General features: G+C 47.8%; 2 protein-coding genes across 2 annotated transcripts; both read left to right on the top strand.

Annotated features, from left to right (window-relative positions):
- Positions 1-476: 476 nt before the first annotated feature.
- Positions 477-10,696, top strand: LOC124667341 (protein Iojap-related, mitochondrial-like). The gene is made up of 5 exons (XM_047204636.1): positions 477-775; positions 7,229-7,316; positions 8,508-8,605; positions 10,180-10,286; positions 10,402-10,696. The coding sequence occupies exons 1-4, from the start codon at positions 500-502 to the stop codon at positions 10,246-10,248; spliced, it is 531 nt and encodes a 176-aa protein (XP_047060592.1). The 5' UTR covers positions 477-499; the 3' UTR covers positions 10,249-10,286; positions 10,402-10,696.
- A 1,021-nt stretch (positions 10,697-11,717) lies between these two features.
- Positions 11,718-14,261, top strand: LOC124661118 (ubiquitin domain-containing protein 1-like). The gene is made up of 4 exons (XM_047198973.1): positions 11,718-11,921; positions 12,991-13,113; positions 13,885-14,004; positions 14,090-14,261. The coding sequence occupies exons 1-4, from the start codon at positions 11,888-11,890 to the stop codon at positions 14,152-14,154; spliced, it is 342 nt and encodes a 113-aa protein (XP_047054929.1). The 5' UTR covers positions 11,718-11,887; the 3' UTR covers positions 14,155-14,261.
- Positions 14,262-15,934: the final 1,673 nt, after the last annotated feature.

Genomic DNA, 15,934 nt, shown 5'->3' with positions numbered 1-15,934 from the left:
TCCTTTAAATTCGAAAATTGTTCGAAATACAAAATCTGTTCAAATTTTTAAAAATGTTCAAATTCGAAAATTCTTCATATATAAAATATTAAAATTTTGAAAAATATTTTTTAAATTTTTTTTGAAAATATACAGATTCAAAATATGTTCATATTAAAGAAATGTTCTAATTTTGAAAAAGTTTAGATTTTCAAAAAGTATATACGAAAAAAGTTCAGATTGATTTTTTATGAGTTTTAAAAAACGTAGAAAAAAAAGAAACAGCAGAAAAGGAGAAAAATGGAAAGAACAAGAAAAAACAAGACAGTAGCTGGGCTGGCCCAACACCCACCCTTGGTTTTCCGGCACCCGGTCCAACCGACCAGGGTGGTGTATAACACCTGCCGGCGGCGGGAGTCCACTATCTGCCGCACCGGGCGGTAGGTTTTCTTCCGAACCTGTAAAATAGACGGAAATAGAACCCGAAGGAAGTCGTGAAACCCTTTTGTCTCGGCCGCCGATGCTCGCCGCCGTGCGATCCCGAGCCCTGGGCGGATGCCGCCCGGTTCTTCGACGCCTCCTCTCGTCCGCCAGCGCCTCGCCGGCTCGGCCAGCGGAGCTTATCGAGCTCTCGGAGGTGGAGAAGGTGCTGAGCGACGTCCGTGCCGGGGACGTGCGCGTGTTCCCCGTCGGTGAGGGCGGACTCCACGGCGGCGCCTGTGCGGACTACATGGTTGTCGCCACCGGCCGCTCCGACTGGCACGTCCGCAATATAGCCCAGGCTATACTCTACAAGGCACGCCCCCTGACCCCCGCTATGCCTCCCCTCGTAGAATAGCGATGGAAGGTTCTTGGTTCCGATTTGGGGGAAAAGAACCACTGTGTGGTCTCTAATGGTTTAGTGTGATTTTATATGATTGGAATCAGGCAGAATTTTATTTTAGCGGGTTTTAGCTCCGGGCAGTGGCTGTTAGTATCTCTAGCCTCACTTTCATGAAGAAGAGGATGACACTAGGAGAGTTGGGGCAATTTTCGTTGGTTTATTTCACACACATCTCACACAATGCCATGCCAGACTGAGGGCACGGGGTTACAGATTTATAGCTGCTAGCCAGCCAGAATATGCTAGTCTAAAAGATGCTAACTACCCGTCCTTGATGCCCCTAAAAGCAGTCAAAGATCAGGGGATGCTATCCTATCCTAACAGCCTAACAGACAGTCCTTCACAAAGGACCATGTGTGCTGCAGTCCTATCCTAACAGCCTAACAGACAGTCCTTCACAAAGGACCATGTGTGCTGCAGTAGCTCCACAAAGACCAGAATACAATGACTTATTCATCATTCTCCCCCTAAGTCTTGTACGCCGTCTTGCGGGAGCGCTGAGCCATCCCGATCCGGGAGCAAAGCTCGAGGAACTTGACCCTCCCAAGAGGCTTGGTGAGCAGATCTGCGAGCTGATCCGTGGTGTTGACGTAGCTTGCATGGATGCTCCCTTCCTCCAAGCGAGTCTCGGATGAAGTGGTACCTCAACCGAATGTGCTTGCTCCGTTCATGAAAAACGGGGTTCTTTGCCGGGGCCGCAGCGGACTTGCCGTCCACCAAGAGCCGCACCGGGTCTAGTGTCTCGACCAAGGAGATCACCAAGCGGCCGAGCGAGCCGAGCGCCCGAGTGCAAGCGGTGGAGGCTGCTATGTACTCAGCCTCACGACTGGACATGGCCACCACTCGTCGCTTGATCGACCGCCAGCTCACGAGGCACTTGCCGAGGAAGACGAGGATCCCGCTCGTGCTCTTGCTGGTGTCGATGTCGCCGGCGTGGTCGCTGTCGCTGTACCCGACGAAGTGTGCCGCCCCAGGACACATAGGGTAGTGGAGGCCATGGTTGAGAGTCCCCGCAATGTAGCGGATGATCCTCTTCACAGCTGCGCAGGTGCTCCGTCGTTGGTCGCTCCATGAAGCGACTAACGTAGCCGACGGAGAAGGCCAAGTCCGGCCGTGTGTGGGCGAGGTAGCGAAGGCTCCCCACAAGACGCCGGTATTGTGTGGCGTCCACTTCCTCCGTCGTGCTGTCGCGGCTCAATTTCAGCCTCTCCTCCATTGGAGTGAGGGCCGGGTTGCATCCAGGTGAGCCCAGCCTAGCTCAACGATGCGCTTGGCGTAGGCGGTCCGCCGAAGCGTGATCCCGAGTGGTCCCGGTGCACCTCGATCCCCGAGATAGAAGGAGAGGAGCCCCGCATCACTGATCTGGAAGGTGGCCTTCATCTCTTCCTTGAACGCCGCCACCTCTGCATCCTTGATGCCGGTGATCACCAAGTCGTCGACATAGACGCCTACCAACAGGGTGTTTCCTCAACTCCCCGTCGGTAGACGGCCGCCTCGTGCGGGCTTTGCTCGAAGCCCATTGCCTTCGGCGTGGAATCCAGCTTGGCATTCCACGCCCGTGGTGCCTCGCCGCGAGCCATAGAAGCCTTGCGCGAGCGGAGTACCTTGCCCTCCCGACCGGGAATCGCAAATCCCGGCGGCCGCCGCACGTAGACCTCCTCCTTCAAGTCGCCATTGAGGAAGGCGGACTTGACATCCATGTGATGGACGCGCCAGCCCTCCCGGGCAGCGAGCGCAAGGAGGAGTCGCACGGACTCCATCCGTGCCACGGGAGCGAAGGCATCGTCGAAGTCGACCCCCTCCTCGCCGCAAGAAGCCTCGTGCCACCAAGCGAGCCTTGTGCTTGACGATGGCGCCGGCTTCATCCTCTTCGGCTTGAACACCCATTTGAGGGTGATCGCGCGGTGACCACGAGGGAGGTCGGCCAAGCCGCCGAGTGCGGTTCTTCTCGACCGCATCCATCTCCAACCGCATGGCAGCGCGCCATGCCGCGTCTCTCTCGGCCTCCGCAAAGGACCGAGGCTCGCCGTCGTCACGCGCAAGCCGCAGCTCGCGCCTCCAGGTCGCGTGGCACCCGTCCCGCACCGGCTGGTCTCCGAGAAGGTTCTCCATCGTACGGTACCGTAGCGGCTCGCCGCCATGATACGCGTCGATGCGCTCCCCATCGTGAGAGAGCGGGGAAGCGAACTCCACCGGGCTGTGCTCAACATGAGCTGGTGTAGACATGCCCGGAGGAGTGACCGCCGGTCTTCGGAGTACGTGGTGACGCCGGCCGTGGTGGTGTAGCAACCACCGGGGTCGATGGAGACTTGGGGACCGAGGTAGGCGAGCTTGTTGAAGAAGAGCTGCCTACTCCCCCGGCTGCCTCGAAGTGGACGTACTCGACAATGAAGTCGTCATACGTCGGAGTCGAGCTGTCCTCCACCGCCTTGCCCCATGCCCGCCCTCGCCCTTCGTTGAACACGACGTCGCGCGACGTGCGCACACGCCTGTGTCTTGGGGTCGAGGATGCGGTAGGCCTTCGAGCCCTCCGAGTAGCCAATGAACACTCCCGGAGTGCTCCGTCGTCGAGCTTGCCGATGTGGCTGAGCTCCTTGGCGAATGCGAGGCAGCCAAAGACCCGCGAGTGCGAGAGCTGCCGGCTTTCGCCCATGCCGGGCCTCGTACGGCGTCCCGCCGTCAAGCGCCTTAGTAGGCGAGCGGTTGAGGATGTAGACGGCCGTCGGCACCGCCTCTCCCCGGAAGACAGCCGGCATCTCTCCGCGCGAGGAGGGCCCGAGCCATCCCCACAACCGTCCGGTTGCGCCGCTCGACGGACGCCGTTCGCCGCGGGCTGTAAGGCGCGGAGTAGTGGCGGCCGGATGCCTTCCTCGCCGCGGTACGACGCGACTCGGTCGATGTGAATTCGCCACCGTTGTCGCGTACGCGGCACGCGCGGCTTGCGGCCGCACTCCGCCTCCGCGGCAACCTCGCGAGCGCCCGATGGCGTCCGCTGCCTCTCCCTTGCTGCCGAGGAGCACCACCCACATGTAGCGGGAGAGGTCATCGACGAGCAGCGAGGAAGTAGCGTCGTCCTCCTGGTGTGGCCGGTGTCACCGGGCCACACAAGTCCCCGTGCACGAGCTCGAGCTTCTCCTTGGCTCGAAGCTCGCTCGCCGGGAAAGCGGAGTCGCCTGCGCTTCGTCACAACGCGGACGTCGCGGAGCTGCTCCACATGGTCAAGGCACGGCATGCCTCGCACCATCTCCATGGTGCCGAGCCGCTTCGGGGCCTCGAAGTGAAGGTGCCCGAAGCGCTCGTGCCATCGCCACGCCTCGTCCTCCCGACGAGCGGCGAGACAGAGGGGTTGTGCCACCTGCGCATCAAGAACATAGAGGCGATTTGTGCCTCCGGTTACCTTGGCAAGCGGGTGACGGTGGCGATCCCATATGCGCGTAACTCCGCTCTCGATCGGCACGCGGGAGCCGTTCTCATCCAGCCTGTCCCGAGCCGATGATGGAGTTCCTCGGTGCGGGGATGTAGTAGACACCGGTGAGCAGCCGGTGCTCTCCCGGTCTTGGCGGCGAAGATGACGGAACCGACGCCCTTGATCTCCACGGCGGAGGCATCCCCAAACTTGACGGAGCCTCGCACGTCGGAGTCGAGCTCGGCGAAGAACTCCGTCGGCCGGTCATGTGGTGGGTGGCGCCGGTGTCGAGGCACCACCCGCCGGCCTTGTCGTTGCCGGAGCAATCGCCGAGAAGGGCGTGTGCTTTCGGCTCGTCAAGGTGGAGGAGAGTGGTACGGTGGAGAGCCGCTGCGGTCGGTGCCGCTGGAGACAGCTCGATGCTGGCATGCGCCATGAACAGAGCTGGCTCCTCCTCCCCCGCCTGTGCGACGTGGGCTTGGCCACGTCGTGGCTGTCGGCACTCGTTGGCCCAGTGACCAAGCTTGCCGCAGTTGTGGCAGGCGTCGTCCTTTGCCGGCTTGGGCTTGCCGGCAGCGCCTTTGCCGGCATCACCTTGCGCCTTGGCAGCTCTCTCCTCGTCGTAGGCGTCATCGCCGAACTGCACCATCTTCTGCAGTAGAGTGTTAAGACGGAGAGCAAAGTCATCAACGTCCTCACCTGGCTTGAAGGCCAGGTTCTCCCACTCCTTGCGAGTGCTCGCAGTGTGGACTTGCGAGCACGGTCGCTGCCGATGCGTGCCGCGGCGATGGCGTCCCAAGCCTCCTTGGCGATCCGCTTGTGGGAGAGCGAGAACCGCATCTCGGCCGGGACTCGCGGCGATGAGGGCGTCCGGCGCCGTCGATCCTCATGATGGTCGACGTCGCCGTCGTGGACTGCCTCCCACATGTGCCGCACCCGGAGCCCGATCTTCATGATCGCGGCCCACTCGACGTAGTTGGTTTTGGTGAGGGTAGGCCACCCAACACCGGGACCAACATCCACGACCACCGTCCGGACCCCGTAGAGGCCGCGGTCTTGGTCATCCCAGCCGCCACCGCCGTGCGCGCCTCCTCTGGGAGCGCCATCCCGAGGTGCGCGGGCGTGCTCGGCTGCCCACTGCGCTGCCCGCTGCGCCGCCTGTGGCGCCGCTGCGTCGACGCTGCCATCAGCAGAAACGGAGCCGTTGGCGCTGCCGCGCAGCACCTCGACCTCCGCCGCCGCACGTGCTGCCTCCGCTGCTTCTGCTGCTTCTACCTCCGCTCTGGCTGCTGCCAGCTCCGCCGCTGCCAGCCTCGATGCCCTTGCTTTCGCCGCAGCGGCTGCCGCGGCCACTCGTTCACGCTCCTCTGCCGTGGCGCGATCGGCCTCCTGCCGATGCCGCGTGCTGGAGGTAGCCGTGTGCTGAGAGTGGCCGTCGGACATGGCTCGCTGCTGGGGGGCTGAGCGCTGCTTCCGACGAGCTGCTGCTCGACAACCCGGACGGAGGGAAGTAACCGAGGGCGTTGAGGCTGCTACTGGTTGGGGCTGCTCCCTTCCTGTGAAGGGGAGGAGCAGGAGATGCTCAGGCTGCAAGACAACCTTGCTCTGATACCACTTGTTAGTATCTCTAGCCTCACTTTCATGAAGAAGAGGATGACACTAGGAGAGTTGGGGCAATTTTCGTTGGTTTATTTCACACACATCTCACACAATGCCATGCCAGACCGAGGGCACGGGGTTACAGATTTATAGCTGCTAGCCAGCCAGAATATGCTAGTCTAAAAGATGCTAACTACCCGTCCTTGATGCCCCTAAAAGCAGTCAAAGATCAGGGGATGCTATCCTATCCTAACAGCCTAACAGTACAGTCCTTCACAAAGGACCATGTGTGCTGCAGTCCTATCCTAACAGCCTAACAGACAGTCCTTCACAAAGGACCATGTGTGCTGCAGTAGCTCCACAAAGACCAGAATACAATGACTTATTCATCAGTGGCAGACCGTACCCAATATTTTCATTAAGCCCGGGCACACTAGAAACCTGGTCAAATTTCATCAAAATTTTCATTAAATTTTTATCAAAACAAGTTGCGCAGACGGCTGAAAGCCTATAGGGATGGTTGGGTCCAACTATGGCTCCGGGAATCTCTTAGTATCCAAGGTTTTATTAATTATTAATTTTAGTATTGAGTGCTTTGGTGGACTCATATGCTGATAATTCTTGGAAAAAAAAGTGACCAATAGTAGTATAGATTAATTGTGCATGTGACTAATGTGGATGAAACATAAGATTGGTGTAAAATACTGTTGAATAAATATATGTATGACAGTGTTTCCTTGGGCGTGGTAGTGTGTTAGACAATGCTACCGCATGGATGTGCTTCAAAATTGTTTGGCGGGTGACTGAAAGGTGGATTGGACTGAAGGGCGTGCTAAATTTCATTATCAATGCTGCTCCCTCTATGTCATTAATCACCAAATGTAAACATAGTTCTGAGATTCTCCGCCTCCTCACTATATTGAAATCTTTTTCATGATTGATGTGATTTAATGTTTTTTTTTTTGGATATGCTAGCCTGTGTCATATCTCACATGTACTCCCTCCGTCCATAAGGCGGCCTTAAATTTCGCTGGTCAACAACTTACAACTTTCACTGTTATTTGTACTTATAATGTGCTCATAAAATTTGTATAAATATATATGAAAGGAAAGATATTTGCAATATGAATGCAATGATACCATTTATATACTTTGAATCCATATAATTTGGTATCTATTTGTGGTCAAAGTTGTGCATCAGAGACCATGTGAAAAAAAACGTGCCTTATATTTTGGGACAGAGGGAGTAGTTTACAAGCCCACTTCAGTGGCGATGTCATGTCATTTGAAGTTTGTGATCATGTGCACAGGCCATACTAATATGGTACTGAAATTTTCCTTTTTTTTTTAATTTTCTTAAGATAAAGCAGAAACAAAAGGGTTCTGATCGAATATTGATGCCAAGTGTAGAAGGCCAGCAAGCTGGAAAGTGGGTCGTCATTGATTCTGGTAACATCTAAATCTCATATGCACCCCTGCAATTTTCTTTGCAGAAATTGATTTTAGAAATGAAGAGACATAGACTAATATCATAAGGAAAATTTGATTTTGAATAAGATCCCTAACTATCAAATCTAAACATACCAAAGGATCCTGTCCAAAGGATTTTCTATAAGGAAAAGGAAACTCAAGACAGAGTCTTCTCTCCAGAGTCTAGAGCAGAAGTGCTACTGCATTATCATTTTTTTTAGATCTACTGCATTATTATTTGTGCCTGATGTTGGTCCAGCTCTAGAGTACTCCTTAAGGCTTTATGCTGGGGTTCCACCTTGGCTGTTTGCTAGTTGTAGATCTGGAATTAGCAGCACCTCTCTAATAGTTAAGTACTTTGGCTGGTTAGCTTCCTTGAACTGTTCTTCGACAGCTGATCGTTTTGAGCAACAAGGCCCTGTAAAGATTATCATTGTGTCCCATTCGTACCAGTAGCAAGAGCCTATCTCTTCTGCTGGCCTCGTTCTTCTTCACAAGACAAATTTCATGGGAATTTTTGCGTTGGATACAAGAGCAAAACCTAATGACACAATTGCATTCCGTCTGAAATGATTGGTGGGTACCTTTCTGGGTCATGATTCAAGCAAACTCAACAGAAGACCTGGTAAACTTTGGTCCTGCTAATTATGTTGTCCAATTAAAAACACTGCAATGACTGTCCAATAGTGCTCGACCTTCGGACTTGGGTTCAATGCCTAGCAATCAAAATCATGGAAATGTGCAGGCTGTGGAGATTTGCTGGTTCTACACAGTTAGTTTTGTTGTTATACGGTGAAATAGCAGCAGGCCGTTTAGTACTTCTTTCTTCCCTGTTGTGATGCCTGATGTCGGTTGTGTCTTCAGCTACTCTTCTATGTACAAATGAAAAGATAATCAAGGGCCATACGCAGCAGTGGCAAATAAGGCAAGAAATGGCATTATCTCGTGGGCTGAACTCCGAAGACTAGTTTCTTGAGTTTTAGAATTCTGAAATGGCAGTGTGCCTTTCTTAGTATGTGGTCTAAGTTGGTATCTTGAGGTCTGAAGTCTAGTAAGTGTTTTAGAGTTTTTTAATGTTGGTGCACCACTCTTTGAAGTAGCTCAAGTTTTAACCATCTATGTTCTGCTCTAGTTGAAGTCGTTTTGAACAATTAACCAATATTATGTCAGGAAGTATCATCATCCACGCGCTTGAAGAAAGAGCAAGAGAGTACTATGATCTGGAAAGCGTTTGGACAAAGGCGGTGTCCCCTAACATTTCTGCTCAGGTCAGCAGAGCATATAGCTTGTATTTCTTGTTGTTTCCCACAATAAATTACATTGGGTGTATCTAATTATTGATAGATGCAAATACACCATTAATATATTTTAGTTATTTAATAAACATCATATTACTAAAGTTATTACGCAATTGCGGTTATGCACACACTTCAGTAAAAAAATGGTCTGGAATGCTAGGAATCATAGTGCAAATTTTAGATAATTAGGTATTTAAGTTAGCAGTCAAGATGGACGTGATCAGTGATTTGCCATGTGAAATTAAGCATCTTTCTCTTGGGGTGAATTTAGGATCCTGTGTTGTTTCAAGACCAAGGAAAATTGTATTTTATCAAATGACAGGAAGTAGAGAGTCGCTCGATTAGTCAAATTTGTCGGTACTTGTGTTCCAACCATAGTAGCCGGAAACGGGGTCAACGCCGCGTTCCACGACCCTGGGTCGATCGACCCAGATCGAGGGTCGGGAACGATAGCGGGTCGATCGATGTGGGTCGGCGGCCAGGTCGTGATCCTGTTCGATGTCTGCTGACCCCTGATGAGTACCGAAGAACCTTGGGCCACGATGGTATACAACATCAAAGCCTTTTTCCCAAGCAAGTTGGGTAGGCTAGATATGAAACCCAGCAGAAATAAAAGGAAATTCCCCTCCGCAGTCTGTCATCTCTGTGCCGCGTCGGACAGCGGCTGAGTGCCGGATGGTCTCAGTCCCACGCCGCCATCGTGCTGCAACTTGTCCTGCTTCGTTCTTCACTTGCTGCCGTCGCCGCCTGGTCGCCTGGGTAGTCGCTAGGGGAGATCGGACATCGGAGGTATCGCTAAACCTATGCGCTAGAGGCTGGAGCCGCTGGACTGGGAATTGGGCGGCGTTGGTGGTGAAATTGGGAAGAAGATGAGAACGACATGTGTTGGATTCCAGAGTCAAGCAACGTGGCCTATTGGGCTGTAAGTGGGTTGGACCCATTATTTATATTTGCAACCTTTTTATCTTTTGTGATTTTTTTCTGAGTTGGGGTTGAATTTGAATAGCACTCTATTTCATCAAACCGGGGCCATCGACCCAGAATTAAGTGCATCACGACCCACATTCCAAATTAGTGTCCTGGAGATGTATACCCCTCACCGAACCTCGTTCACAGGGATGTGGGGATCCTTGACCCTCGACCCCCTTCTTGGACCCGGTCGACCCGAATTTCTGGCAACTATGGTTCCAACCAAAAACCTTGACTAGTCGTGACTAGTCACGTGACTAGTCCATGAGTCAGTACCTTAGCGACTCGTCTCGACTCATCAACTCGTAATCTTTGGTTTAGGGTACATACTGAAATAAAAAGTGAAAGTATACAGATAAATGTTCTGTGCAATGCATTTATTGCAATTCTTAGGGTAGTTCAGGCAGTTTGAATTGGATAACAATGCAAACCAATGGTTACAGTTTTCTTATACCTGGTTGGTATTTCAAGATGTGCTAACATGGTTTTTTATAAATTTGTAAGCAGATGCAAATAGGATTTAGTTTTGGGCTATACTTCTAACAGTTTCTCATCTTATATTGTTTCTCCTGCAGGAGTTGGAGACTTCACTTGTGAAGACACGCCGCAGGGACCACTCGCAGAAACCCATGAAGAGCATCTGAGCTAAATGCGCCGCGGCCATGATCGATCGCCTGCAGTGGTGAGTATTCCGAGTTTCTGTACCCTCAAGTCTCATTTGGATATACTATTGTTGAACGAACTACATGGTCACACCACGGACAACCACATAACATTGCATTTACGATCGTGTGCAGGGTTTGTTCAAGGTTTTTGAGTTTGACAGCGCCAAGTATTCTTGCTTGTGTGCAGAACCTTGAAGGGTAGATTTCTAAGTTTGCTTGTGAATGATGTCTCATCAGGATTCATGGCACCATGATGTCTCTGCAAGCTTGTGTTTGTGTTTTGTACTTTTGATCATTTTGTCGCCTGCAAGTTCAAGCCAAGATTGTGGTTTTTCTTTTGTTTCCTCTTGTTATCCAGCTCTTTGGATAGTACTCATAATATATACTGGTGCTATCTTGGATCCAAGGTAACACTTTGGACAATTTATATCAGTGTCAACAGGTCAGCACAAGTTATAGATATAAACTTTGAATCTCCATGCTTTTAAGAGGCCTTATTTTCGTGGCCCAGACCCATCAGCAATCAGGTATCGGCCTTTGCTGTTGACATGTTTTATGAGACATAGGGAGGGCATGAATTAAAGGCTTAAAATGAAGTGGCAGCTACAGCCTGAAACCACTCTCTAAAAATAATTACTAACTTTGTTCACAAAAAATGGCGCAAGTTTTTTCTAAATTACTAACTTTATTCACAAAAAAATGACGCAAGCTTTTCTAAATTTAGATGTATCTTTTTAATATATATGTATACATCTAAATTTAGACAATTCTTCTACCTTCTTTAAAATCGGTGAAGAGCACAAACCTGAAACTAACTGTAAACCATATGTCCAAACCTCCCGGCACAACACAACACAGCGCATAAACACAAACTCAGAGAGCAGGCATTTGAATCGTGGACTCGTGGCAGCGTATGCGTGTACTATTGTGACGAGTGTAAAGGCATGCCCACGGAAAATGAACATCTATATTCAGCGGGTGCACCATCTTGTTTTCGGCTCAAACTTCGGAAATTTAGTTTGCCTCTCGAGTGCATATGCTTTCTCTACTAAAAATATATTTTAAAGTGTTAAATGTTTTTAATAAAAAATTATATATGTGCATCTCCATAATAACATGTGTGCGTTCGTCAAATATCTACATTTTTATGTTCTATGTAAAAAATTATCTTGTGAATTTTTTTATTTTTAGCATTAAATTTTGTCTTTTTTACACACGTCGCAGAATAAATCGATTTTTCACGAAACAACCATGAACGCGTAGCACGTGATGTACATGCGAATTATTTATTTCAATTTTTAACATTTCAAAATGTATCTAAAATACAGTTGAAAATAAAGAGAGTATATATACTCCCATGTGATGAAACACCACTCCAACTACTGAAAAAAAAACACCACCGCATCCAGCCAGCTACACCCGCACCAGGTTTTGTTGGCTAGCATAGCCCCATCCTGAGTTCCTCACACGTTCATCCCCCACTCCTCCTTCTCCGCTTTCCGTTTTCAGTCCACCGCCCTCTCCCGCATCGCCCCTGCCGTCCAGAGGAGAGGGCCACCTCCGCTCGCAGAAGCTTCTCGAAGTGAGGCCGCCGATGATCGTCTGATCGGCCGTCGCCATGGGCTGCGCCGGATCCACCCCTACATCTGATGGTCTCTTCTTCTAACCCTGCCTTTCTCGATTGTGCTATGTTTTCTTAGTAGTGAGTTGAGATCTCGGGTAATTTGGTTCCATCTGAAAAGGGATTGACGATGGGTCATGCTGCAATAATTCAGCTGCAGGGGTAGCAGGGAGGGAGGTTAGAGTTGCTTATGGAATACTGTACAATGATATCTGATCATTCTGCTTATATTGGTAGCTTGCGCAAATCAAACAATTCTTGAAACAAAAAGTGTTGTTAGTATCACCACGATCAACATATCGGTGATACAAATATTTGTGAAAAGAGGATATGTGTACTATGAAAAGGCAATTGGGGAATGATAAAATTCTTATCTGCACTGTAACATGAAAACTATAGTGGGGAGAAGAAGATACGTGTATCAAGGAAATCGATTGGACTGACGGTTTATTCTTCCTTGGGACAACGATGTGACATGACGAAAGAAGTATTGAAAGGATGGTTTATTCTTACTGACGAGGAAAGAAGTTTCTTATTGGGGTTCAGTAGTAGGAAATATCAGCTCTGAGCTTTTGACTAAGCAAAATGGCTTTAACATCAGTGTCAGTCCATTAGGTTGGTTAAATTGGAGGAGACCTCTCTTTGCTGAGTACTTCTTTTTCTCCCTAATACTGAACTCGCTTAACATGACTTCTCTAATAGTTGTGAAAAATGGCATGATTTAATCTTTTTGCCTGATCCTGGTAACATCCTTAGTACTGTATTAGTTACACCACTTCAAAATGTTCAGAAAGCTATAAACTTGTTATGTGTTAAGGTGGTGAAGATGACATTTATGTTGCCCGGTTCAGCACATGAATAGCCTTAACTCATTAAGAAAATAGGCTTATAGAGCAGCAGGTTTGTTGAAAAGAACTGCTGGCATTTTCTTTGAAGCTGAATTATGTGCTTTTGCTAATTTGTGCAATTCTGCGGTGCTTAATACAATGTGCATCCTGCCTCAGTTCTAAGATCAATGCACTGCTTATTTACTGTTATATCCTGTTACTGCATTTGGATATATTCAGATACTGACGCTTAACACATTCTGTTGATTTCAGATAATAGTAAGAAGCTGAAAAAGCCAAAGCCTTGGAAGCACACTCAGGCAATAACACCAGCAGAACTCAAACAGATGCGCGAGGAATTCTGGGACACTACTCCTCACTACGGTGGACAGAAAGGTACTATACAACTTCCATTGTTGTACTGTGAACATTTATCTGCAGTTGATTTATACTGCTTGCTAGACCAGTACCCTTTTTTCAGAAGAAGCACAGCTAGGCAGTTTGTTACATTAAACTTTTGAACCACATGTACACTTATGGTGTTTATTTTGCTGTTTTGGAAGTTTAGTCCACTGTTGCTATTGTATATATGTCGCGGCCCCTTCTAGTCCTTCAGGAGCAAAACACATTCTTCAGTATGAACTATGAAGGGATTGCAGAACAGAAGCTGGCCGGTATCATTGATTTTATTGATACAAATCTCTCCCCGTACTATTGACATTCCGCTGGTTTGTCATTGTGACAACCACATAATTTCGTTAAAAAAATACTTATCAATTAGCATATTTTAGACTCTCACTGTCCGTAACAAACACCTTCGACCATTATTTACGAAATATGGAAAATAGTATTGGTATGGAAGTATTTTTCATGACAAACTTAAAATTTAATTATCACCTTTTAGTGTGAATAGTTTTAATATTTCAATAGTCAAAATTACACAAGCTTGACTGCACACTTTCTAGGATGACATCTATTTATGAGCGATGCAGTATTTTTTGGTTCAGCGAAGGGTTGGTCTGAGAAATCTTGAACTGTTGTCTTATCGTATTCATAAAATACATGTTTGTTTTCTTATGATAGCACATCGCTAGCACAAAATTTTTACAACCAAATAGTTGCAGAAACACTAGCTTTGCATAACAAACTGTCATCTGTTTCCATCAGAGATTTGGGATGCACTTCGAGCCGCTGCAGACGCTGAATTATCTCTTGCACAGACCATAGTGGACAGTGCTGGCATCATCGTCACAAATTCTGACATGACACTTTGCTACGATGAAAGAGGTAAAAGCATCTCTCCTGTATCTCGCGTATCTTCTCTACATCCATGCTTTCAGAACCAAACCAATGCCTCCAAACTCTGCTGCAGGTGCCAAATACGAACTACCGAAGTATATTCTGAGTGAGCCAAGTAATTTGATCAAGGAAGAATGAAGCATGGACCATGAAGGATTTGTGTAAATTATGTAAATCTCATTCTTTTTCAGTCGCATTAGTCTTACTTGCTCGAAACTTCAATGGAGTTACCGCCCTTAGGCTCAGTTTGCGCTTGTTGAACCACGATGTATTTATTTCATAATCTGCTTTACAAAATTAGCCCCATAATAATAGACAAAATTGAGAAATAGGCAAAAGGTGGTTGATCATAATCTGTCTCACACCGAATGGCAAAGGCAGCCTTAGTTGTTTCGGACCTCCATTTTCAAAAGAAAATTTCCGTTTCAATTTTTTTTTCAAAAGAAAGTTATTCTGGACTAGTACTCCCGTATGTTCTTGATCCAACACCTGTGCACCGAGCTGTTGCCAGCGTAGTATATTAAGAAAATCTCGGCCGGAGCATTTTTCCCATGAGCTGCTGTACAGATTCAGGTGAGAGAGCTGCTGAGCATTCTCCCATCTTTGCCAGTCTTCCAAAATTTCACTCCCAAAAAGAGGATTCAGGTAACCTTTTGCAAGGATCACCGGTTCAATAAGCTTTTTTTTGCAGTTTTCACCGCTTCTAGGTCTATCATTCCACTTAATGCTCATCAGATATACATTTCTTCGCACATTACATAATTGTTGGATGAAAAATATGTTCATTACAACCCCAAAAAAACATAGTTTTTGGATGATAAAGAGAAAGCATTTTTAAGTAAAGATTTTTAAGTAAAGATTGATGTTCCATACGTAAAATAGATCTATTATAGCTAGTGCATTAGTTAAAAATCATAACTGATGGACTCTGTAACAAATTAGATGTAGAGGTGGTGGAAGCCACGAAAAGAATTATAAAACTGATGGAATGTGTAACTGATTAGTTGTACAAGTGGCCGAAACTGCAATTTTTTTTTTTGTAAAACTGATGATTTTTAAACTTCCGGTGAAACCGGTGAAATCTGCAATTTGCTCCCAAAAACGTCGGTACTATGGTACTCGTAGATTTTGGTCGCCACCCAAACATACCCTCGACACCTAATCAGGTCGCGTGTTTGACTGCTAGTGCATTTGCTGTCCCTGCGTGTCTGTTGTTCACATTAAACAGATGGCCGTGCATGCAAGACCTGAATCATTGGATCTCTCTCATCATAATGGCATGTACGGTTGTACCGACAGCTTGACATTACTAACTGCACGGCTCGGGCAGATGCTTCTTTCCGGTCCGCGCAACCAATGAATGCACGGTGATGGCTATGTTCACGGACGGCAAATTATCTTCAGTTTCTTGTACTACTAGCTGTGCGCATAAACTGTAAGTTTATTTAAATTTCAATGTATCTAGACACTTTTGAATATATAGATATACTTGAATTTAGATGAATCTTCGACATCATTTATGGATAGAGGGAGTACCTGTAATCTAGCAGAAATGAACTTCCTTAACATTTGGAGAAACGAAGAACAGGTTTGCGGGATGGTTATAGGTAGAAAAGGTCAAGAAAACTTACTATTTCCCCCGATTCATAATAAGTGTTAGTGTTTTAGTTTAATTTAGTTTAAATTTGAAATAAAGTTCTAACAATTTCTTATTGATCGGAGGTACTCTCCGATCGGCTTTAATTGGCGTCCACACTAGCTACCATACATACATGCATGGGTCAGCAATAGGAGGTAGTAGTAATATTGGTTTTAGTTCCAACTACGTTCTACGTCTCACCAAAGTTATCTAAAATTTGTCTAAACTCGAATGTATCTAAACACTAAATAGTACTAGTATCTATATATATCTAAATTT

The sequence above is a fragment of the Lolium rigidum genome, chromosome 6 (assembly GCF_022539505.1).
Source record: "Lolium rigidum isolate FL_2022 chromosome 6, APGP_CSIRO_Lrig_0.1, whole genome shotgun sequence".
NCBI lineage: Eukaryota > Viridiplantae > Streptophyta > Magnoliopsida > Poales > Poaceae > Lolium > Lolium rigidum.
The sequence above is the reverse complement of the archived record's forward strand: the minus strand, read 5'-3'. Positions and strand labels throughout refer to the sequence as shown.